We start from the raw sequence: 26,022 nt of genomic DNA on the forward strand, positions 1-26,022 counted from the left end.
TAGGCTATCTGGCCTGTCAAGTCCTCACTTTTAACATCATTTTCCAAAGAGGTTTTCCGACACTCACAGGAAGACATTCATCACAGTTTATATAGTCTAAATTAGGAATTAATTAAAAAATTAAGTTCTATTATTTTGTACATAGCACACTTGCATGATACTGTGATTTTCTGTTAAAAAGCATCACTTTGTTATATGTAAACATTTAAAAAAGCATCTCTAAACCATTACTAAGAATCACACTGATAGCACAAAAAACATTTTAAGAAAAGATTTTTGGAGTCCATTTGAATCAACAAACAATAGATTCCTCAAATAATTCCCTATCTTTATAGTAATTTACTATAGATAACTATTTCATCAAGCTCACATTCTTTTAAGCAATTTTCTATTTTCTCACATTCCAAAGCAATATGGTTTCAAACTCCAAAGATAACCTCTTGCTTAGTACTAAAAGAATTAGTGTTTGATATACTCATAAAACATTTTGAGTTATTTAAAACTAGAATACATGTGTGAAGTGATGTATTCAGCTAACTTCAGGAGAATGTTCAATCTTTCTTATAAAAATTTCATTAAAAAGTTAAGCCAAATGTAAAATATTTACATTCAGCTGCTATTTTTTTTAAAGCTTCACAGAAGCAAGAATGAAAGGCTTAAGACCAGCAGCAATAGCCTCACTTGGGTGCTTGTTGGAAATGCAGAAACTCAGGCCCTGCCTGACACCACTCAATCAAAATCTGCATTTAAACATTATCCTCAGATAGTGATTTCTATGCTTGTTAAAGATTGAGAAGCACAGGGCTAAGAAAACATAACTATATTCAAATACACATTATTCTTTTTAGTAACACTGTATATTATGGCTATTAATAAGGACTATGTGGTCTTTTAGGGGGCACTAACCAGAGAGTCACATTTATCAGAAATTCACAGTAATAATAGTTGTTCACACTCTTTCTCTTACTTCTGACACATTCCTTCTCTTCTCTTAATTTATTCCCTCTTGCTTCTTCCCAGACCATCTATTACCCCACCCCTTCCCACGATCACCCTCTTTTCCCACTGGTTTGTTCCCTTTCACCAATGAATATATTGAGGACTCTCTTAAGCATAAAACATCCAACATGCTAACATCTCAGCTACAATCTTACCTTTCTTCTTCCATCACTATATCAACCTCTAACTCTTCAGTGGCTCCTTACTTCCCAGTCCCTCTACCGCTTGACAGCAATGAGACCCACTGAGCCAAAACTACTCTCTTGAAGGTCCCCAAGGATTCAGTGCTGGCTCCAAAGGCCTGGTCTCCATTACCACTTCCCAAGACCTAGCTCAAGTTTATGAATTAATTCTTTAGGCTATCTTGAACTTTAACGCTATTCTGATTTTTACAAACAGCAACTTCTCTGTTTTCAGCGTATTTGTAGCCACCCAAGCATGTGCATTCCTCTCAGGCAGGCCAAGATCTTCTCTTCTCTTTTTTCTCTATACTTCAACTGTATGTTCTCCCCACTCTCCCCCACCCTCCCTCAAAGGTCCTACACTCAGAAAATATCCCAGACAGCAGCTTAAGACCTGACCTCTCTTTAGAACTCCAACAGTTTCATATTGCTTTCATTCTTCTAATAAATATTTATTGAGGGTTTATGATATGCCAAAACACTGTGCTAGGTCTTGGTGAACAAAGCAGACCCAGGCGCTACTTCATAGAACGTATAGCCTACCAGTATAGTTATGGGACATTAATACTGAGAAAAAGCAGAGAATGAATTAGGGGAGGGTATAACCAAATTTAGTTCAACAAGTAGAATGTCTAAAAAACATACAGGACACACATTTAAAGATGAATTCTAGATATAAAACACACAAGTTTTAATATAAATATGCACCAAATATTGCATAGGATATACTTATACTAGAAAATTATTTTTATCTGAAATTCAACTTTAACTAGGTATCTTGTATTTTTATCTTTAAAATATGGCTATCCTACCAGGAAGGGATAAGTCAGTTAGAGAGGTAAGTCCTGAGAAATTGAGAGAAAACGTGAGTAGGAATTAGTAAAGCAAAAGGCAATAGTGAGGATTCCAAGCAGCGGGAATAGTTGAGGCAAGGCTTTGAAATAAGTCATGATTATAAGAATCTGAAAGAGATATAGTATGATTGGATCATGAATGAGGAGAAGAGTACTGGGGGATAAATTTAGTAGGGAGCAGTCAGATCTTGCAAAGTCTTTATCATGCTAAGGATTGTGGACTTTATTCTAAATGCAGTGAGAAGCCACTTAAAGACTTCAAACTGAGAAGTGGATCTGATCTGAAGTTTTACATGTTCTTTCTGGCTGCCTGATGGAGAATGGAATTGAAGAAGCAAGAGTGGATGCAGGGACTCTAGATCCTAGGCTACTGTAATAGTTGATATGATAGTGGCTTGAACTATGGGATTCACAGTGGGAATGGAAGTGGAAGGGTAAGAAAGTTTTGGGTATGTGACTGATTCAATTCCTTGCCAAACTCTTTGTTTCAACTCATACTTCCAGGTGTCTATCACATGTCTAGCTATGTCTAGGTTTCCCAGTTCTGATCTCTCAGGAGCAGCAAGCCTACACTTAAAGTGCTCACTGACAATTCTACATCCAGGACATTTTTGCAATGAGACTTTACCTGCGGGGTACAGAACAGAATCACTGTGGAGTGTCAAAAAAATCTTGATGCCTGGTTCCTGCCAAAATTGACTGAATGAATTGGGGTTGGGGGTGGAGGAATATGTAGTTTTGAAGTATCTTCACCAGCTTGTGGGATGTGTAGCAAACTAGTACAGAATCAGTGTCTGTCCTGGACACGGAACCAGCCCATGGTTGATTGGAACCAAACACGGAACCAGTCAACCATTATAAGACAAGCCAGGACTGGAAATGCAATTATCCAGAAGGATTTATGGAAGGTCCTATAGTTGATGGCTTTGATCCTTGTATGCTGCATGACAAGTCAACAAATATTTTACAAGACTTGTATAAACGGAACCACTGCCAATCTGGACTAAAAGGGACAGACTGAAGGAAAAATGGCCTCAGAGGCAGAACCATGGAAGCTAAGGTCTGAAGCCAAGAAACCTTGGGCCATGAGAGCAGATCCTCCTGTGCATGTGGAGTGGGAGAGTTTGCCCTGGAGGCGAGTGCAGGCCTTCGGCCTTGATGTTCAAGAATAGGTCTGGTGCCCTAGGCCTCAGAGAGGGTGGAGAAAATTCCCTGAGGATTGTGGGGAGCTTACCTGCCATGCCATTGTTCTGAAGAGGTTGAGCCTGTGCCCAGAGATGGCAGAAAATCCAGGTGTCACTTAGATGCCTGAGGAGGGTGTGACTGAAAAAAAGGTGGTCACCCCAATGTTGCAACCCTCATCCCAATGTTGGGAGAGTACAGGACCACCGCTTAGGCCCTTGGAAAGGCTGGGACTGCTGTTTTCTAAAGCTCCGAGGATGAATGACTCTAAGACTTGAAATCTAATGGCGTTCGCCCTGTAGGTTTTCAGAATTGTTTAGCAGATAACTTGTTCTAAGTTCACAGGACCACAGTCAGAGGAGATTTTTACCTTAAGACAGACCATGCTTGTAACTGACTTTGATGTGATTCTGTACTATTTTTGGGTTGACATTTTATTTTTTACTGAAATGACTTAAGGCTTTTGTGACACTATGATGAAATGAATGTATTTTGTTTATGGAAAGATTTAGTGTATTGTATGCAGGACAAATGATCACTGTTTGGCATAAAGATATGTTTGTTATTGTTTTTCACTTAGAGAGTAAGTGTGGTTTAAGATGATATGTATTGTTGCCAAGTTAACAAGGGGTGGACTCTGTAGTAGTCAGATTCAGGTGTTAAGTTGGCCAGGGTGATGGTGCCCAGTTGTTCTGCTGCTGTGGACTTAAATCATCAGCACATGAAATTTATCTATGGCTGATTTACACATGCAGTTGGCTAAGGAGACTGCCTTCCACAATGAATGATATATAATTTAATTAGCTGGAAGCTTAAAAGAGAGGTCAGAAGAGAGCTTAGGAGCTCAGATCCAGGTGTTTGGAGATGCAGAAAGGAATCATCCCAGGAAAGCCATCTGAACCTAAAAGGAGGGAAAGAAGGCCAGCAGGTAATGCCATGCGCCTTCTTATGTGACAGAGAAAGCCAGAGGAAAGCCAGCTGCCTTTCCTCTGAAGAACTGTAAATTTGTAACTAAATAAATCCCCTTTATAAAAGCCATTCTATTTCTGGTGCATTGCCTGCTGACAGCATTAGCAAACTAAACAAAAGGTATTCAGACTGGAAAAGAAGTGTAGAACTATCTCTACATGTTCTTCAACTGCAAGCCTAAGTTTAACTATTACTAAGATTTAAATACTACCGAAAGTGATCTACAGATTAAATGTAATCATATAAAATTTCCAGCAGCTTCTTTCTCAGAAATTGAAAAGCCAATCCTTAAATTCAAAATGTAACTTCAAGAGGCCCCAAACAGTCAAAACAATTTTGAAAAGGAAGAACAAACTTGGAGGACTCACATTTTCTAATTTCAAAACACACTACAAAGCTAAAGTAATCAAAGCAGTGTGGTACTGGTGTAAGGATAGACACACAGATCAAGAGAACAGTTCAGAAATAAAAGGTCTAGAAATATAACCATACACCTATTGCCAACTGATTTTTCCCCAAGGGTGCCAAGTACATACAACGAGGAAAAAATAGTCTCTTCAACATATGGTGTTGGGAAAACTGGTTATCTACATACAAAAGAATGAAGGTGGAACCCTACCTCACATATTAAAAAATTATCTCAATATGGATATAAATACAAGCTATAACCTTGAAATTATATTAGATAACATAAGAGCAAATCTTCATGACCTGGGATTCGGCAGTGAATTCTTTGATATGACTCCAAAAGCACAAGCAACAACAACAAAACCCAGATAAATTCAATTTGGTCAAAATTTAAAACTTCTCTGCATCAAAGGATATTTTCAAGAAAGCAAAAAAACCACCTACAGAATGGGAGAAAATAGTTGCAAGTCATATATTATACATAAGAGCTTAATACCCTAAATATATAAATAACTTTTAGAGCACAACAGCAAAAAGACAATCCAACTAAAACAAAAACAACAAAGGTCTTGCACAGACATTTTTCCAAAGAGGATATATAAGCAGCCAATGAGCATATGAGAAGATGCTCAATATCATTAGTCATTAGGGAAATGCAAATCAAAACCATGACATACCACTTCACTCCCACAAGGATGGCTACTATTATTTTTTTAATGGAAAATAACAAGTCTTAGAGAGGATGCAGAGAAACTGCAACTCTAATACACTGCTGATGGGGATGTAAAATGTGCAACTACTGTAGAATGCAATATGGCACTTCCTCAGAAAGTTCAATACAGAATTACCATATGACTTGGTAATTTCACAACTAGGCATAGACCTAAACAAAGTGAAAAGGGGGTCTCAAACAGATACTTGTACACCAGCGTTTATAGTAGCACTATCCACAATAGCCAAAAGATAGAAACAACATTTGTTTCCATCAACAAATGGACAGATAAACAAAATATGGTGCATAAATACACAATGGAGTATTATTTAGCCATGAGAAGGAATGACGTTCTGAGGTACGCTTCAACATGGACAAACCTTGAAAACATCATGCTGAATGAAATAAGCAAGGGATATAAGGACAAATATTGTATGATGTTACTTATATGAGATATCTATAAATAGCAAGTTGGCAGAGATAAAGTATATTAGAGGTTACAAGGGGATGAGGTGAGAAGAATAAAAGGGAGTTTAGAGTATTTGTAAATAAAAAAAAATTTTTAATTTTCAAACAAAAAAAACCCTACACACACCATCTGCTCTCTCCAAATAATTCTTATTTGGATTACCATTTTCTCGATTTCCTAGTTTTTTCATCACCTTTGGCTTCCTCCTCTCAAGTCTCCCATATTGCTTAGTTGCTTCCTTCTCTTCAATGTCCCTTTCCACTATTCACACTGTATTGCCTTTGGTTTGAAATTCCTCAGACTTTATCACCCAAAGATTCAGGTCAGAGGGGTTCAAAGTTGTCTGAGGAACACAAAGCTTCAAGGACTGGTGCCTCAAGGTATAGTAGACAAGCTGGATTTGGAAGGTCAGCTTCTGAGACTGCTACCCTGCTTCAATCAGAGGTGCTCCTCTTTGACTTGTTTTACTACACATTTCAGTAAGATTTCATTAAAGAAAGGATTTTGATGCTAAAAATGTTTGAAAATCACTTATGATAACTCTCATTGGTCACACACTTCAGTTGTTTTAAAATTCCCTACCCACTGTCACCAGTCATCACTTTACAAGGCTGCGCTAAGCATATGATCTAACTACTAAAAATACTCTCTAGCTCTTACTGCATATCAAATAAAGTCTCACTTCCTTAGGCTAGTACTCAAGATTTTCTATAATCTTGTCAGAAGGTATCTTTCTGGTTTCACCTTTCCCTCTCTCCTACAAATAACTTAGGGTCCAGCCCAACCAGGAAACCATCCATTTAACCTTTAGTCAAACAACCCCTTTCTGGCTTGCTGTCATCCAGTCTTTCCTCTTTTACATCCATGAAAAATTTTACCCTTCCTCCAACTCAAAGGTCACTTCTTCAATGAAGTTTTTCCTAATCTACTCAGATCGAAGTTATGGAAACATTTCATTCAACAAATATTTATTAATCCCACATAATGTCCAGGCACTGTTAGAGGTATGGAGATAAAGAGAAGAATGAGACAAGTCCCTACCCTTGTGAAAGTTACATTCTGGTGTAAAAACACCAAAAAGCAAGTAGCTGCAGGAAATGGATAAGTATCTAGCTCTGGATCCATTCTGCCTGCATTTACATTCTGATTATTACTTACTTCATGATGTTGAGAAAATTAATTAACTGTCCTGGGCCTCAGTTTCCCTATGGGGCCAATATTAGTCACTACCTCATACAGCTATGAAGATTAAATAATTAATACTTGAAAAGCACTTAAAACAATGCCTAGGACTTTGAAAACACTCAGTTAATGTTTGCTATGTAATCACGAACAAATAAATACGTAATTTCAGAGAGTGAGATGCACTATCAAGGAGATAGAAGGTAATCAGGGGTTAGGGAGTGACAATGAGGTGGGGGTAGAAGTAGGATGGAGTATGCTTTTAAGCCATGGGTATGGAGACCTGGATTGAGTGAGGATACAAGCCAGACAGAGTTCCAGGGAGAGATGACATCAAGTACAGAGTCCCTGGAGGGAGAAAAATCTTGGCATATTTAATGGACAAAATTGGCAAGAAGACCAGTGTAGATATGATGTAGTAGCCAAGGTTGAAAGTGATAACTTGAGGTCAGAAGTAGGGACCAAATCAGGCAAAGCTTGGTAAAAGTCTCTTTTGGGTAGGATGGAAAGATATTGGAAAGTTTTGATGAAAGAATTGCCATGATATCCTTTACATTTTAAGGAGAACACTATATAGTCTGGAGAAAAGACTGAAGGGGAGTAAGAGCAGAAGCAGGGAGACCAAGTAACAATTTACTGTAGTAGTCCAGGTGAGAGATGATGGTTGCTTAGACTTATGCAGATGTAGTACAGGTGGTAAGAAGTAAATACATTCAGGATATATTCTGAAGGTAAACTCATCAGGACTTGCTAATGTATTAGGTATGGGAAGGGAAGAGAGGAATTAAAAATGATTTGTAGATTTGGGGACTGAATGGCTGGGTAGCATTTACTAAGATGGGAAAGAGTGGGAGAGGTACATTTGAGTGGACAACTAAGAGTTCTGCTTTGACTAATAAACCTTGAACTGCCTATTAAACATCTACAATGGGATGTCAAATGGGGTTGAGTGTACGCTTGGTGCTCAGGGGAAATGCTAATGCTGAAAATAACATATGGTGTTCAAAGTCAAGGCATATTTTGTTGTAAATGAAGGTAGAGAAGAGAGCCTCAGCCCTGGGAAATTTTAACATGTTGGGACCAAGAAAAGAATCACCAAAAGAAACTGAGAAAGGGGCTGAGGTAGGAAGAAAGCCAAGAGGGTGTGGTTTCAAGTGAAGAAAGTGTTTCATGAATGAAGGTGTAATCAACTGTCAAATGCTGCTGAGCAGCCAACCAATGTATTAACTAGCTAACTCAAAGTAAATCCTTCACTCAGTTCTATTTTCTCATAGTGCTTTGCTTCTAACTTTCTCATTCCAATTTCCAAATACTGTGCTGTATAGTTATTTTTTTATTATGCCTTCTCTTCCCTTAGAGGCCTTAAGGCCAGACAACATGTTTGTTTCTCCCAGAACATCCACGACGCTATATTTGTGGAATAATGCTTAGATATATGAATGATGTGGAATTCTATAAAATCTGGAAGAATATGCCTGAGAATTAGCAACTGGTTTTACTGAGATGTCCTAAGTGTTCTCCTTGCACACTAATATGTGGGCTTTATTCTGTCTAGACTGAAAGATTCCAGCCATACATCTGAGTTGGACTGCTGCTAATCACAACCCATCTAGCATTTCTTTCTCTCTTTTTTTCAACCCCAATGCTTTATATTTATGGCAGTCCAAAACTAACATGCTTTTACCTAGATTTGCCCCCACATGATATTCACTTGGAATTTGGTTCGTTTTCCTGACCTGACTATCTTCTAAAGTTAACTCCAGGACCTGGTGATACCTTCAGCGATAATCAGTAACTTTCTCTGTAACACTCTAATTTTAGCTTCATTACTAGGCATTAGGATAGGCTGACATTTCATATTGCATAAGTAATTTCAAAACAGTAATTAAAGAAGCTATAGAAATATAGGAACATGAACTTCTTATGAAAGGCATGGTTGAGATGGCATATTCTCTAATAACCAGAAAAAGGCTGGAATTTTTCCCTAGGCTTGCATAAAATCTTAGCAGTCAAAGAAAGTTTATGGGTTAATGGCTTGCCGTCTCTGGAAAAAGAAAGCCTCAAGCCAAAAATTTTGATTAACACAGTAATATCAATGTTCAACTTTAGGACGTAAGTTTTCTGCAACATAACTTCATAGCACCTGGAAAATGTGCAACAACATAAAAAGATAATCATCATATCCCAAACAAGTACAGTATTGAACTGGGGATCAGAAATAGCTGGCACATATGCCAGCGCCACAGAAAACTGCCCATCCATGAAGTAAGCCTCTGCTTGGCCTGAGGTGTGTGCTCCATTTGGGGCTCATGACTGTTTTCACAGAATGTCACATTTCAGCTTCTAGGTTCTCTTGGATAGTTTTATCGTGATTCCCTGAAGCAAAATATTCATCTTCTACTCTTATTTACCTAATAAGTGTTCTTCTCCAATCCACTGGCCACTTGCTTTCTTTAGTTTTTAATATTTTAATAGATGTGGAGGTACTAAATCTTATTCTTGCTGTTTCCTGACAGCAAGACAGGTAGATTGCTGGGCAGCCAGACTATCTACCCAATACTGGCAGCATGAAAACTGAAATGATAGGGTCATGAATACAATAATAGTTCTTTGCTGAGAGGTATTTTCTTTTAGAGACACGGCTGCCCAAAATGCAGGGTGCACTGTGTCTGATCCTAGGATAGTAGCGTCAAGAGTTATACTGCATTGTTCATAATATAGTATCTGTCACGTTCACTGGTGCATCCGTGGCATATAGCATATTACTTGGCACATATTATATATTCAGTATAACATTTGGTGAATGAATTTCAAGAGCCATAATGTCATATGGGACATACCTGGAGGAAGAAATGGTTGAAGTTATCTTGCTTGAAGATGAGTCAGAAGATTAATAGTTTCTTTCAAAGTCAAAAAGTTGTCATAAAAGAAGGGATAAAACCTATGCCGTATAACCCTAAATCATTCGGCTTTAATTTAACGCACCATTTCCCAAAGTAAAGTTCAATAATGTTGTGATACTAGGGCGGGGGAAAGACTACAGTTAAGAAAGGTTGTTGGATTAAATAGCTTTATAAGACCTCTTAATCATAGAATTTCAAGTATTTAATATGTTAATATACTTTGGATTCTAAGAGGGAGATATGATATACAACTTTTTCCAAACTTTTATTTATTCCACAAATATTTATTACTGAGTTCCAGGAACAATGCTAGATCCTGGGGATACAATACTGAACCAAAAAGATCTGGTCCTTGCCTTTGTGGAGTTTATGCTTCAGTGAGGGGAAAAAAAAAACCCACGCAAATATTTAATTATAAACTACAGCAAATGCTATGAGAGAAAAGTTCATCAGCATTTTCTAAGTAAAAAATGTCAAACAGGCAGAGATCCTCTCCCACTAGATATAAAAAATCAAAGCCCAAATATTCTCTTAAAGCTTTCACAAGGAAGGTTCTAACAGTTCTAGTTTGAATAGCCTTGCTCACAGGTCTAACACACTTCCCTAGCTAAAAATGCATTACATTTTCAGAAATAAAGCCTTAGAGGCAAAAGCAAGACACAAATCACTCATTTATGAAAAGGTCAGAATTAATAAACACCTGCAGATGCTTTGTAAGAATAGCTCCAACTTGAGGGTCTGCTTATATTAAGAGTGATGTTGAAACATAAATTATGTGCTGTGGTCTACACTACAACTAAAATGAATGTGGACTGACGCAAGGATCTGGTACACAATGATCCCTACTGAAAGTAGCCAATTGAGTAAGCAAGTCCTCATCATTTCGATTAATGCCATTCTGAACCAACTATACTTCACATACTGATTTCTGAATAAGGTTCATCCTGTTTTTGTAGCTGATATTCTTAACAGGAAAATGTAACACTGATTTTATAGTGTCATTAAATAAACCTCGGTTGATTTTTTTTCTTTCTATAAACATTTACTAAGGTTATATGCTTAGTAAGCATATACACTTTACTAAGAACTGGACAAAACAAAGATGAAACTGCCTGGTTGTGCTTCATTTATCCTTATCTAAAAGGCTTGGGAAACTACAGAGTGGTAAGACAAAGTAACTGCTTTCAGAAGAAATTAATTGATATGCCAGTGCATGTTGCCATTCTTAAATCCTCATTTGTCTTTATCTCACTGTTCATTCTAACACATGCTTGGCTAAAAAACATGGTCAAGTGTTTAAAAACCTTACTTAATGAACTACCTAAAGGATCTAAAATCGGAGTCCTTTTTCACTCTCTAATTACTGTTTTATGACTACTAGACTGCACAATGGTATCACATTTCCTAATACATGTAGCAAAGTATGGGACACCACAAATTTCTAATTCACTTCTGAAACTATATGGTAAATAAAATTTTATAACTGCAAAATATCAATCTAAAATTATCTGAAGAGTCATGCTTCTCCTCTCTCTTGCTTGCCCCTGCATAACTTTTCTTTCAGACTAAGAGATGAATATATTTAGAAAACACTTAAGAGGGTGACAAAACTCAAAAGAGACAAGTAGGTATTTGACTGATTCCATCTCAGTGACCAACTTTGAATGGGTCCAAATTTTCCGAAATACCTTCAAATTCTGTTTTTCCTGATCATACCTTGATTCTACACTTGTGTTTCAGTTATTTTGGCACATTTAACAGGAAATGCAAGTTATCTCAGACCTAAATGTTAACCATATAATAAAAAGTGAGACTTATTCTTTGGTATGACCTATTTAAACCAAATTTCCGAAAACAAAAAGGATGAAAAAGTACCCTAAATAGCCTATTAAAAAATAAACATTCCCTAGAAAGATGACCATTGAAAGTTATTGTCACTCAATATACAATCTTGTATATTACAGTTTTCCTGGAAAATGATCAAATTCTATCTAGTTTTCAGTGAACTGGATAAATATAAGACTGGTATGGGTTCATATATCAGCTTCAGACTGGAATTCTATAATGACTGGTAAGTCAACCTTGTTTAATCAGGAATAGGCTGCTTCTGGTGTCTAGATACATGAGGAAGTCATTGTACTTATCAATTCAATTCTAAGCATCCAAATGAAAAAAACACATTATGTAGGACAAGCAATGATTTCTTTAGGCTGAATTCCTTTCTAGTTAACAATGCCAATTATTTTTGAAACATATCCTCATCTCTCACTATTTACTCAGTATGAGTTAAACAGCATACTGAAATTTGCATTGTAGCACTCTCCAATTTTCTTCCATATGTTCCCTTTTATCCTTTGTATCTTTTCAATTTCTTGGAGAGAAATTTTACGACAGGTATGTAAGACAGAGGAAATTTTAATAATTTCCCCAACAGGTAATTGCTTTATATAAATTTCACTTGCAACCTCTACAAATAAAGGGACAATAAGTTTATATTAATTTTTTAATAAAACATAAAATTTAAATATCCAAATTAAAAAAAACTAAAATAGATATTTAAGCCAAGCACTAATTTGTGTTTTTATTCTTCCTCTGGGTGTTGGAGGCTTGACTTACCTGGAATTAGAGGACTATAGTAGAGTAATAGTTAAGATGCTGAAATGAGAGGACTGTAGTAGAGCAATCGTTAAGATGCTGGTGTAGCAATGAATGAGTGAGAAAAAAATGGGCAATGGCTTGATAAAATTCACCTTCAAATATGGAAATAAATACCAGTAGTTTACTCAAGTCCACTGCAGAGACCTTACACTGGTCCCATCCGTGGAAAACTGCTATGGCTTACCATTCTTACCGCACTTTCTTTATCAGAGCTGAGCACGCCCTGTAATTTGATCCTTTTGCTCACTGAAGCTCACCTCAGTCTGTCAAAACATCGCAAAGGGAAAATCCCCAAACTGAGAGAAGAATAAACAGTTTTAATGTGAACAAAAATATTCAGATTAACCTCTTTTGCAAAAATATAAGACAGTAGGGTATTTTTATCCTTAAGTAACCCAAATTACTTTTTGGGTTTAATTTTTTTAAATTGCTTTTTTTCTGTCTTTACTAAATTCCATTTTTCCATTTATTTACACCAGCCACTGCTTTTTTACTTGCTCCTCTTTTTCTCTGATCATACTGGTACCATTTAGTTTTCATGAGCCTTGTAATTTCCATTCTAGAATATTTGCTCTTTGGCCAAGTACGACTTTCTCTATGTGAATAAATTTGCTACTAATCAATGAAAATTACAAACGGAAAAAGAAGCAATGGGCAGTGGCGGGAACTCACTTAACATTCGTATCATTTTTATAAAAAAAAGTTCATTTTTATTATGAATTTAAACCCATTGTTGTATGATATTTTAAGTCTTTCAGCATACTTAAATGGGTCAACCATTCAATATGAACAGCAAGCTAGCTCACAAGAAACATACTGTGACGCACAAATATGCTCAGCTGGTAGAATTTCAGTGCTTGGTAATAAAATGCAGCAAAAATTTCCTTATATTCAATAAGGACTCCGCTAAATAAATATTTTTGGTAAACTTAAGGAAAAGCTACTGCAGTTAATAGATAATCTTTAGACTTCAGAGACTGGCTGCTACAACAACACTATGAAATATCAGAGCTGAAAAAATGAAAAACACTAGCTTGAAAAGGAATGGGATATACCAGAAACATGTAAAATTACCTCATACAGATGCTTAGCAAACTATGATTTGAAAGGTTTATACTGATAAACAAAACAGCACAGATAAACTGTAACATTATTTATACCTTTAGCATGTAAACAACAGAGATTTTAAAACTGGCAGCAAGAAATTCGATGGCAACTCCTGGGTCAAGTTATTTTATGATTTCCATCCACCCTGTGTCAAGGAAGGCCAGTCCGTACTGTAACATACAGAGTAAAGACAGTGATCTACTGTTCATGACTCAGGAAAGTAAAAAGTGATAAAATTGCTATTAAATGAGAAAACGTATTTAGAGGCTTTATTTAAAAATCTCTCACTGTTCATTATCAAAATTACAAGATTGCATACCAATAGACACTGTAAACATAGGAAATTTTCATTAAGGAAAGATGGGTTTACTGTAATTTGATCTTTTACTAAAAAAATTACAAGTTGATAACAGAATTTCTCTTTTACTTTCTTAAGTCTAATTCTTTTGAAAATTAAACCAATGTTTCCATTCTCTCGAGCTAAAGTTCAACCATGGTCACCTTAGGAAATACCCCTGTTTATTTGTTAATCAGAAATACAAACTGAGTGGCACATATTTCCATTTTCTTCTTAGGTCGAAGGTTTCGGCTTCAATATATTTTACAAGAAAACAGAAAACTTGCAGTGGACCTGTAAAGTCTTTCATGTCACAGCTGAGGTTTAATGACGGCAGTGGAGGAAAGCAGTGGTGATGCAAAGTAAGACCAGCCCAACTGCCCTTATCTGACATGGGATCTTTTTCCTGTTGGGCTTTCAACAAAGAAGTGTTTCTGGTTAGATTGCTTCCATCAAACCTGAATGAAGCAGAAGGATGGCATGCTCTGGTAAACCCTGTTTAAGGGTGATTCCATTCAGGCAAACAGTTTTGATCCTTCAATCTGCTGATTGTGGGATGATACTAATATGAAGAAAATTATCCGGGTAGCTCAGATGTTCACTCAGCCACTGCAGAGGTGTTTCCATCATTGGCTCAATTCCATGAATCATCACTTGATTCTTTTTTCCCCCATCTATTCCAAGAAAGAAATCCAACAATAGTAAGAGTCAAAATAGTTGTAGAAAAATAATCCACTGTCTTTTGAGAATCCTTCATGCATAAAATGGATTTTTTACAGCTTTAACAGTTTAGGCCTGGTCTGTCTCCTGTGCAGGAAATGTGGACATGGAGAAAGTTCAAATGTTGCAATATGTATTACCCAAAACAGAAACCTGAGGGTTACAATGAATTCTGATAAAAATTCTGTTGCTGTATGTGAAAGTATTCATTCTTTCTTAATTACTGTGCTTACCTAAGTTTGACGTTAATGAAACTATAGTGGAGAAGACAGCCCATTGTATCCACTGACCAAATTTATTTTAGTTACACATTAAAAACTGTAGTATACAGCTATTAAAATGACAGGGACATGAAGTAGGTCAATGCATATTCTAAAAAATGGAAAATATAAATGCGACTACAAATCATCAAGAATCAGATCATTGTTTAAAGACATGTTAAAAGAAATGGGAGCTTTAGGTTAATTTTCAGTAAAGTTCAAATATATATAAAAAATTTTAGAGACTATTAGAATAAGAGTTGAAGTTTTAATCAGTAGGAATTAAAAGTTTGACTCAGGAATTCCTGTTTTAGTCATGAAACCTGATTGATTTTTGTTAACATCCAACTCTAATTTTAAAAAGTACTGTAATTCACATTTTCTTTTAAAGTGAAATTCCATTCCAAAAGAAATTTAAGATTAGTTAGTGCTTTTAATGATTCAGGTATGATACAATGACAACCTTTAAACAGAAATACTCTTGGCTCTTATAGGAAAACAAAAGAATGCAAAATCGAACTTCTTTAATGGAAAAACAAAACAAAACATAGGACCACTGAGAGAATCTTTGTGTTGCCCTTTTGCACAATTTGTGGTTTGCCTCCTTGTGATTTCTTCAAAACACAATGTCTTAACATCTCAGCTTCCTAGAGAGAAGACAACAAAGAAACAGAGAATTCATAGACTATATGAGAGGTAAATACCCTACTTTTTCCTTTTAGCTCTGTTCAAAATGGATTTTGAATCCCTAGTGCTCCAAGGTCAACGAAAAACGGACTGATGATGTATGATGATAATGGTTTGGCTGGCACCTTAAAATCTGAAACAAGAGACTCTTTCAAAGAAATATTTAAACTTCTTGAGAGGCAGCACAATCATGGGAGGTGATAACCAACAGATTCAAGGGGGGTGAGGGAACAAAAACACTACCTAAAGTTGATAAAAGAATACCAAAAAGTATGTAAAAATCTAACAAACATACTATTAAGTTCTTCAATTTCTGGTGTACTACTCACAAACTCCATCTATCCTTTTGTTAAGAGGGCCAGTTAAATCAAGTTCCAGACAAAGCCCCCAATCACTGTATCACAGTTTAAAAAAATCTTTAGAAAAAGATACCATTCTCAAAAAAAAACAAAAACAAAAACAAAACAAAACACGCTTTGTTTGATTTTTCTGCCAATCTTTGTTTAATCTGTTTATTTTTCACACAGTTGAAGCACAGTGTTAATACAACTGGTTTTCATAATGATGATGATATAAAATCACCTATAAATAAGATTAAACCAAGGCGAAACACAGTGGAAAGCCTGGTATTAGTAGTTTGGGAAGATTTTATCCCTCAAACTGAGGGATAAAAAGTCAGCTATCTGGAATGATGAATTCTCTATAAGTCCTGGGCTGTCAAGGTTTTACCGTATTAAATCTTTCTTAGAATATTTGAAAATATTTCCGGTGTAGGTTTTTCAAATACTTACTGTATTTCTTTGAAATATTTATATTCTCAGAATCTTCCTCCTACTTAACACTGAGTCAAAAAATGAAAACATGATAGTTTAAGAGTAAAAGTTCCTGATCTGTAAAGTTTTTCCTTAAGGCAGAAGAATCACCTTTGGGTACTCTGAAACAGAGCAGAATAAACAAGTCACAACCCAATATCAAAGATACTGTGTTCAAAGCAATATTTAAGTGTGGGAGCAAATATGTACACTATGGCATTCAGTGACATATAATGTGTCTGAAAGACAAAACAGCAACCCTCTTAACAAAAGGATAGATGGAGTTTGTGAGTTGTACAATAGAAGCTGGAGAAAATAAGCACTATTCATTTTGTATAGCAAACCTAATAAATCATACTACCAGAAGTCCTGAATAAGCAGCACTGATTCTTTGATTTAGATGTTGGGGCCATTTTGTATCAACAACATGAAAATGTCACTAACTAAACCAAGAAAACTAAGGAAGAGAATCTAGAAGGATTTTCATATTCCCTGAACACAACGGTTTAATGCTTTAAATATACTGTCACTGCCTATGTTTGTTAAAATATTTCACCTGCCTGTATTTGTCATTTTTGTTTGTTTTCTGGCTTCCCCCAACAACTGTAACTAGAGGGATTCTTGTAATGGGACTGCAGTTGCCTTGGAACTATTAACTAAAATTTCTCTTACTACGTACCTGACACATAGTAATCAATTAATAAATCTGATCATAACTTGGATAATTTCATTGCTAGTGGAATATACTACCAAGATTAAATATTTATAGAACAGTTTTTGATGGCTAGCACTGTTAGATAAAAGGGCTTTACCTGTAAACACTTTTTATTTTTAAGTTTTAAAAGAGCAAAAGTAAAAAATACTCCCAGACAAGCCAAGAAGTATATGCTATCACCTTAATTCATGCTATCATAATTAACAACAAGGCATGACTGGACATTTTGACAATATCAGAATGAACAAACAGGAACAGTAAAAATTAGCAGATGTTCATGTTTTTCTAATAGTAGAAATGAAACACTTGATATTGAGAAAATAAACCAAGTTTTTGGTAACCATGTCTTTATGCTTCAAAAATGGGAATCAAGAATTTAATACTTGGGAATGAGAAACATGTCACTACAAATCAAATGACTTGGGGGAGAAAATGTTACTCCACACTTCAGATTTTTAAAAAGAAACAAGTAGTACAATGTGTTAAAGAGTACCAGGTTTGATTTCCGGACCATGCACCCCGCCTCTCCCCTCCCCCTGAAAAAGCTGGTAAACATTCAAGACAGTAATCAAATGATATGAACTTCTCTTATATAGGGCACATTTTTGGAGGAATTTTGATTTTGATATAATTTCAAACAAACCTTATTTCCTCTCTGTATAATAACATGAATATACATATAAGCATATTCACCTGTGTGTGTGTATATATATATGTGCGTGTGTGTATATATACATATATATATATACATATATAAATTTTTCTGAATAATTCAGAAAAATTAAGTTCCTTTATCCCTAAAAACTTCAGTCAGGATATATTTTCTAATAAGGACATTCTCTTAAATAACTACAGCATAGTTATCAAAATCAGGAAATTTAACTTAGAAATTTTATCAACTGTCCCCAAATGTTTTTTTCCTCCAGCCTAGGATGCAATTCAGGAATCACATACTGCATTTCATTTCATGTCTCTCTACTCTCCTTTAATATGGAACAGTTTCTAAGACTTTCTTTGGGTTTTTAACAGTGACAATTTTGAAAAGCACATATTCTTATTTTGTAGAATGACTATAGAGCACTTTTTTTTAAAAAAAAAAACTAAAACTATTGTTACCCTAATTCATCTTGTAACTATAAGGAGTCATTCAAAAATGACTTCTTGGGGCTGTGAAAAAAAAAGTCAGAAATACACGTCAGAGACATGGACTTTCGTTAGGTAGAAGAGGAATTAAATTCACTTTAAGAGTTAGATACTAAATCATAAAGATAGCAATACAGAGAACATCACAATAAAATTTCATTTCTTAAACTTAGTTTACCTAAAAGTCCAGGTATTATGAAATCAGACAAAAACATACATCACATTTTTTAACTATCACCAATAGCCTAAAAACAGTCAAGTCTCAATCAGCATTTATTTTAAAGTGAGCATTTTTGGAGTTGTCTTACATTAAAAAACATTAATAATTTTTAATTTTAAAAAATAAAAAAAAATTTTAAAAAACAGATTTTTGAAGTATGATTAGAATGGTAAGAATTATATGAAGGGAAAAAAAAATCATATTAACCAAACAAGGCTTTAGCGCAAATTTCAAACTTAAAACAAAAGTAAATTCTTGCATATATATAAAAAGATTCCTATGCATAGCTATATATATTCCATGAATATAACTATATACAGTAACATAAATGAGAATTAATGAGAAAGGGGAAACTATGTACTGATAGTTAACAAGGTACTACTGACAGAAGAATTGGGAGTCAAGCAGCTTGACTTTCAATTCTAGTAATGAATAATTTTGGGCAGTGCACATCTCTTTGGGTTGTTTCTTACATATGAAGTGAAGATTCATGGTTTGCAAATCTGGCTGACCATCAGAATCATTTGGGGGGTGTTTGAAAATACATAAGGGACCTTTGAATTAATCTCTCGAGTAAAGTCTGTTTTAAAAATAGTCCCTCAAATAAATCTTATGATCATGTGGGTGGAGAGTTTTTCTTTCAAACAAAATTTCAGGCAAAAACCAGGTGAAAGTGGGGTGCTCTGGTTGATACCAGATTAAACCTGTCATCCAAGCCCTGCCTGTTGATCTATGACCCATAGTAGTTTCTAAGGTAACTCTGTGAGGCCACGGTTTATAAACCACTGGTCTAGAACCGATGATCACTAACACATCTTCAAGGTGTACTGTGTAAGTCTTTTATATCTAAACAACAAAATATTTTTGAGTTAAAATCATCATAGGCCCATAGTGGAAAAGTTTTGAATTTCTAGGTGAATTATTTAATCTTCTGAGTCTCAGTTTCCTCATCTGACAGGAAGAATAAATAATTTTAATTTCCAGGGTTGTGTGGAGGGTCAATGGGATATCCACAAAAGTACCAAGCACGGAGCCTGGTCAGGGCTTACGCATAGAAGGTATTCAATAAAGTGAGTGACTTTCCTCCCTGTATCCTTTAAGACCAGTTTTTAAAAGGTAATGGTTCAGTAAAAAGGTAAGGACTTATAATTATTAAAAGTCATGGGCATAAAGTTCTTTTAGTATTAGATATACCAAAAGATAATAGAAAACCCATGGAAGTTCAATTATGTGACTGGCATACAATGGAGAATTTCACCTCATGTTAATATAATACTGTGAATTAGCTCCACTTCTACATAGCATGGTACAGGACTTTTATTTAAGTGTTAAAATAAAAACATACAAAAACTCAAAGACTCGATGATATAAACAACTAAAGGGATGCTTGGTATTTAAAAAAAAAAGATTCTGCAAGAATTTTTATGCCCTATGGATTCAATTAATAGGGTTCTTAACGTATCTACTAAGTAGAGCATGTCATATAGAAGTCAGTGAGTCCTACTCTATTATTGTTTAATAGACCTTAAATGAGGTTCTAATTTTTTTTAAAAAGGTGAAAACATTCAGACAGAGGGAAAACCTTCCAAAATCTTTGTTATACATTAAAAAATATAATTAGTATTTTCAAATTCAGCCTATGAGACGAATCTGCTTTTTAGAAAGTTCTATTACCAATGGTTCATAATCTCTCCCATTCCAAGGTACATTTTATTCTTTATTTCTTGATCAATTTCAACAAGGAATATGATCTAAATGTCTTTAAAAACAGGTTACCCAAGATTCAAGTGAGATATCTGAGTTCCCCTATTACTAATAGTAAATATACTAATGTGGAGATCTGTTTTAATTTAGAGGAGACCAAAGAATGGACAGTATATCCTCTAGGGAAATTCACACATGCATTCATCAGAAAATTTCAACTGAATTAAATAGTTTTTAGCTTATATTTGTGAATATGGAATAAAAGAAATGTAGGGCCAAAAGTTGCAACCATTTGTTTTAGCTTGTGGCTTCACAATTATATTTTGTAATTTATCAGAAAACTACTTGATTTGCTATCTTGAAATGTGTGATGTTGAAGGTAAAACTTCTGAAAGTACACTGAGCACTGAAAAACTTTAAAAACAATAAAGAGGTAAGCTTTTTGATCACCACAAGTATGAACAATTTTGTTCTGTCTGACAAATTCTTTAACCTCTGATATGTTCATTAGTAAAATGTCAACTAATTGAATCCACTGACATGAAAAACCACAGGCTGAAATCTGAAGTGCATACATCATGCTGAAGGATTCTGACTCAGCCAGGGCGGTAATAGTCAGTGAGGTCAGGTCAAAGAGGGTAAAATCAAGTCAGGATATAGCCAAAGGAATACATCAAACACTGATTTTAAAAGGGTAATTAATCTTAGACAGAAATGTTTCCTGGGGAATGAGATCTCAATCTTAAGAGCACACTACATGATGTAGCAGTAAAACTGTACATATACAAGCTTACAGAGCTTTCATCCTATGATCACAAACAGAAGGAGAATGCTATTTATCAGAGAAATACAAACCCATTTAACAATACTTACATTAACTTCTTCCAGATCTATACTCACTTAGTAGTACAGGTCTTAATGAATATATAATATCACTGTTAATATAAATTATGTATCTCTTTCCACCCATAAATTATATTTTATATATATATTACTATTTCTTCGCCAAATATTTCCAGAGCCTTGACTCTTACCATTTTAAACAAGATACTCAAAATATGTCCATGTTAATTCTTTCATTGATTTTTGTTTATGATCTTTATATTTCTTAGTAAGGACATAAACCAAAATCTTAATTTAAAATTCCCATTTAATTAGCTGAAATTTTAAAACCATGCTAAATTAAGTAATTGCAGCACATCATCTTGATAAACTGATTAAAAGTTTCTTGAAAATAAGATAAAGGAATGTGGTAGAAGTTAGAAATTAAACTTTGTTTCTTTGAACAGAAAACCCTGAAATAAACTTTGAAAACATAAATTCAAATGCTTTTGATTTGTTTTCATAAAATGGCCCTCTAATTCTAACTGACTGGGACAGAACGCATTCATATTTGTTAAGGATGAGTTATAGAAAATTTCAAAATTAAAAGATTAATCAATGTTACCCATGCCTTGGGATGAAGCACAGAGATGGAGGGCAAATGAAGCAATCAAGACAAAGAATTTGATCTATATAAACTTAGAATGTGAAAGCACAGTGATATATTTAAGAAAAGGAAATATAATTACTAATTTTAAATTGAGTCTAACAGATTATTTCTTTGTTCTTTGCTAATAAAGGCTATCATTTAAAGAACTTTTTGAATTTCCACTCTGAATGGCACTATCGTTTCTTCCATAAAACATGTATGCAGTGAAGGATAAAGAATAATGAAAAGCAAAGAGGGTTAGGATAAACCTGAAAAGGAGAGCCTCCCACATTAGCCAAATAACCCATTCCACATGTCAGGCTTAAAGTACCTCAGCAAAATTACAAATGAACTTTCCAGGGTTTGTTTAAATAGCCAAAATGTCAAATAAATGCGTGATCTGTTGTTTAGTCTCCCTTAATGAAAAACTTTCACTAACAGCACCATCTACTGCAGTTTACTTTTGGATCGCTTGCCTTAAAAAGCATGACTTTCATATGCTTTAACAAATGTACGATGATAATAAAACTGGCTATAGGGGACACAGTAACGGTAGAGATGACTTAGTAAAATAAGCTTATTTCCTTCACTATCAAAAGCTATACTTCTGGCATTTCCAATTTACATTCAGAAGTCAAATTCTAAAAAGGTAAAAATCAGGGGCATGGAACTCTTGCCATAATTTGAGGTATTTTATCTTATCAGGAGTTATAATATCGGTTTGCCTATGTATGGAGTTCATCATAGATTTGCACCTTCTGTGAATAAACCAATCAAAAGTACTTGCCTCCAGACAGTAGGATTATTAATGATTAAACAAACAACAAAAAGAAAATTAAAACTGCTTCTTTATACTTTGCTTTTTTTAGTTGTGAAAAACATTAACAAAACTGCGAGAAACAAAAAAATTCGCTAAATGTAAAACTTTGACAAATAAAACCTTTGGCTTCTATGAGCCTGGTGGCAAGAAATAACCCTATTTTACAGAACACGAAACCTGGATCCAAAAAACCCTAAGTGATCTCTTAAATCAAAAATGTGAAGGTACAGCAGGATAACAGAACAAAATCAAAGTCTATTTCAGTGCATAAACAATTATTGAAATTGTAAAACAAGTTTGGATTATTACTGTTAACCCTAAACACTCATTCTGATAAAATCTGGCGGGTTGTAGTCTTATGTTTCTGTGCATAAATAGGTTGAAATGCTGACTCTTCTGGGGGCAGTGTTAATTGTGCTGACAAAAAAGACTAGTGCTGGTTCAAATTTCAAATCATAGATACCAGTCAACCACATTTAACTCTGTCCAAACACTTGAAGGAGATGCCTCATATGTAGAACATAAAATTTGGTTGTTTCTTTTCTCTAATTACACGTGTGCTGGTTTGAAAGGATGTATAGATCCTAGAAAAGCCATGTTTTAATCAAAATCCCATTTCGTAAAGGCAGAATAATCCCTGTTCAATACTGTATGTTTGAAACTATAATCAGATCATCTCCCTGGAGATGTGATTTAATCACAAGTGGTTGTTAAGCTGGATTAGGTGATGACATGTCTCCACCCATTTGGGTGGGTCTTGATAAGTTTCTGGAGTCCTATAAAAGAGGAAACATTTCGGAGAATGAGAGATTCAGAGAGCAGAACGACACAGCCATAAGAAGCAGAGTCCACCAGACAGCGACCTTTGGAGATAAGAAGGAAATTGCCTCCCAGGGAGCATCATGAAAAAGGAAGCCAGGAAAAGAAGCTAGCAGATGATGCCGTGTTCACCACATGCGCTTCCAGATGAGAGAGGAACCCTGACCGTGTTCGCCATGTGCCTTCTCACTTGAGAAAGAAACCCTTAACTTCATCGGCCTTCTTGAACCAAGGTATCTTTCCCTGGATGCCTTAGATTGGAAATTTCTTTAGACTTGCTTTAATGGGGACATTTTCTAGGCCTTAGAACTGTAAACTAGCAACTTATTAAACTTCCCTTTTTAAAAGTCATTCCATTTCTGGTATTTTGCACTCCAGCAGCTAGCAAACTAGAACAACACGTATGAAAAAATTATTACGTATAATTCCCTTTCTTCACACAAATCAATCATATGTTATAGAGGAAAGGAGGGAAAATGTAAAACATCATCTTTTAACAACTACTCTGTGGTTTCTTACAGGCATATTAAAAATAAGGCAACGTAGGGCATTGCAATGGTAGCTCAGTGGCAGAATTCTCACCTGCCATGCCAGAGATCCAGGTTTAAGTTTCAGAGCCTGCCCATGCCCAAAAAAAAAGGGGAGGGGGGGCAATATAATATTTAAGTTAAACTATCCTATACAGGGTGTTATGAACCTTTAGCCTTAACTTGTTAAGAGTATCTTTCAATGTATAAACTAAGCAAATAATAAATCAATCTTAGACATTTAATTCATCAGTGCCTTTCCTACACTCGTGACCTCACTGAAAATTAAATGCACATACTGGGGCAGGGGAATATAATCACGGCTAGTCCCTCAGCAAACAGACTGCATAGTACCTCACAGCCACGTCCCCAGATAGCTAGTGAGAGATATCACAGTGGCATTTGGCATATATATGACCCTACTCCCTGCTCAGTCTTAACCACATCTCCCAGAATGCGTTAGATAGCAATTCTAAGTGCTTCTTAATATTCCTTGCATACCTCAATTTCTAAATACAGAACTCTGCTTTCTGTACAGTCCAACTGGACCAACAGCATTTTTTTAATGCATTAGTATTGAGATATATTTATATACCATACAAACCATATGAAGTATACAATCACTGGCCCACAATATTATCACATAGTTGTGCATACAATCCTATGATCAACTTTAGAACATTTTCGTTACTCCAGAAAAGATATAAAAACTTAAAAAAATTTAAAAACCCTAATCCTCCCATTTCCCTTATTCCTCCCTCCCCTATTTCTTTTTTTTTTTTTTTTTTTTTAAAGACAGAGAAGGAAGGAAGGATGGAAGGAAGGAAGGGAGGAAGAAAGGGAAACATCTTTAAACATTTTCTTATTTTTATTATATTTTGTTTGTTTGTTTGTTTTTTACATGGGCTGGGGCCGGGAATCGAACCGGGGTCCTCCGGCATGGCAGGCAAGCACTCTTGCCCGCTGAGCCACCGCGGCCCGCCCCCTCCCCTATTTCTGACCCATAGTACTGGTGTAGTACATTTGTTACTGTTGATGAAAGAGTAATAAAATATTACTGTTAATTATAGTTCATAGTTTATAATAGGTACACTTTTCCCTCATATACTCTCTATTATTAACTCCTTATACTAGTGCCATACATTTGTTCTAGTTCATAAAATAACTTTTTTATTTTTCTGTAGTTAATCACAGATGTTTGGACCAAGAGCTTTTTAAGAGCTGAGCCATGTCTTACAGATCTCAGTATTCCCAGTGCCAGAATATTGTGTAATGCAAAGAAAATAACTGATGAATAATGAAATCTGTATCACAAAATGAAAACAAGAGTTAAAAGGTAGTTAGAGATGATATCAAGGAGTAACTGAATTCCCAGGAAGCTGGGCAGAAATAAAAACAGGAAAAGGCAAGTGGCTATGGGAATTCTATTTGATGGTGGGAGAGATGGAGGAAATCTTAATTAATTTGCCATGGAACATCAGCACTTCCCTACACATGCATTCCATTTGTACAATATTGAATATGAACTGTTACAGAGAACTGATCAACTAGAAACATATAAATTTATAAAAATGAGAAGAGACTTTTATTTTTGTAAACATAGCTTAGTAGGTTTTTATACATTATATTATACAGAAAACTGGGAAATGAAATATGATTGGGAAAAGTTTATAGGGGTTTTGTATTCTCCAAAATAAAAGTGTAAGTGTTGTTTTAAAAAATTTTGGCATTGATATTCTTGTGTATATGTATTTTAATTAACAAAGGAAGAAATCTTTCTCTTCAGGCCTGGAACAGAAGCTTAGCTCTCTGAGTCATTTTTATTCCAGCTGAAACCACAAAAACAAATTTGCTTAGTTCACCTTTGGTTGTTTCCCATTACTCTGACTTGGCTAACTCTTCAGGCCACTTATAAAACAAAAAACAACAAAAAAATACACACTGGAACAGTGACCTAAAGCACATCTCCATAAATATTAGTACATTCTACTTTCATATGATGAAATAAAATAAAATTCCTTCAGGCCTAATCAATTGTTGCAGGGAGGAGCAGACAACGGCGCCACACAACTTTTATGAAGTACTTTCTCTTTTTATCACATGATGACAGCCAGTTCTTATCCATACACACCCAGTCTCAAAGTCTTTCAACTTAAATTAGG

At 35.2% G+C, this 26,022-nt stretch overlaps 1 protein-coding gene across 12 annotated transcripts in view; it reads right to left on the reverse strand.

The window, feature by feature from the left end:
• Window positions 1-26,022, reverse strand: part of ATG5 (autophagy related 5) — a 336,061-nt gene that overhangs the window by 101,607 nt on the left and 208,432 nt on the right. The window contains exon 8 of one of the 12 annotated variants that reach the window (XM_077162535.1): window positions 13,873-14,636. The exons of 8 other annotated variants lie outside the window; for them this stretch is intronic. In XM_077162535.1, coding sequence (XP_077018650.1) covers window positions 14,500-14,636 — 137 coding nt within the window. In that variant the 3' untranslated portion in view covers window positions 13,873-14,499. Of the gene's footprint in view, window positions 1-13,872; window positions 14,637-14,668; window positions 15,590-26,022 lie in introns of those variants that run through there. 3 more of the 12 variants (XM_077162538.1, XM_077162539.1, XM_077162537.1) reach the window with 3 other exon arrangements.

The sequence above is a fragment of the Tamandua tetradactyla genome, chromosome 5 (assembly GCF_023851605.1).
Source record: "Tamandua tetradactyla isolate mTamTet1 chromosome 5, mTamTet1.pri, whole genome shotgun sequence".
Classification (NCBI taxonomy): domain Eukaryota; kingdom Metazoa; phylum Chordata; class Mammalia; order Pilosa; family Myrmecophagidae; genus Tamandua; species Tamandua tetradactyla.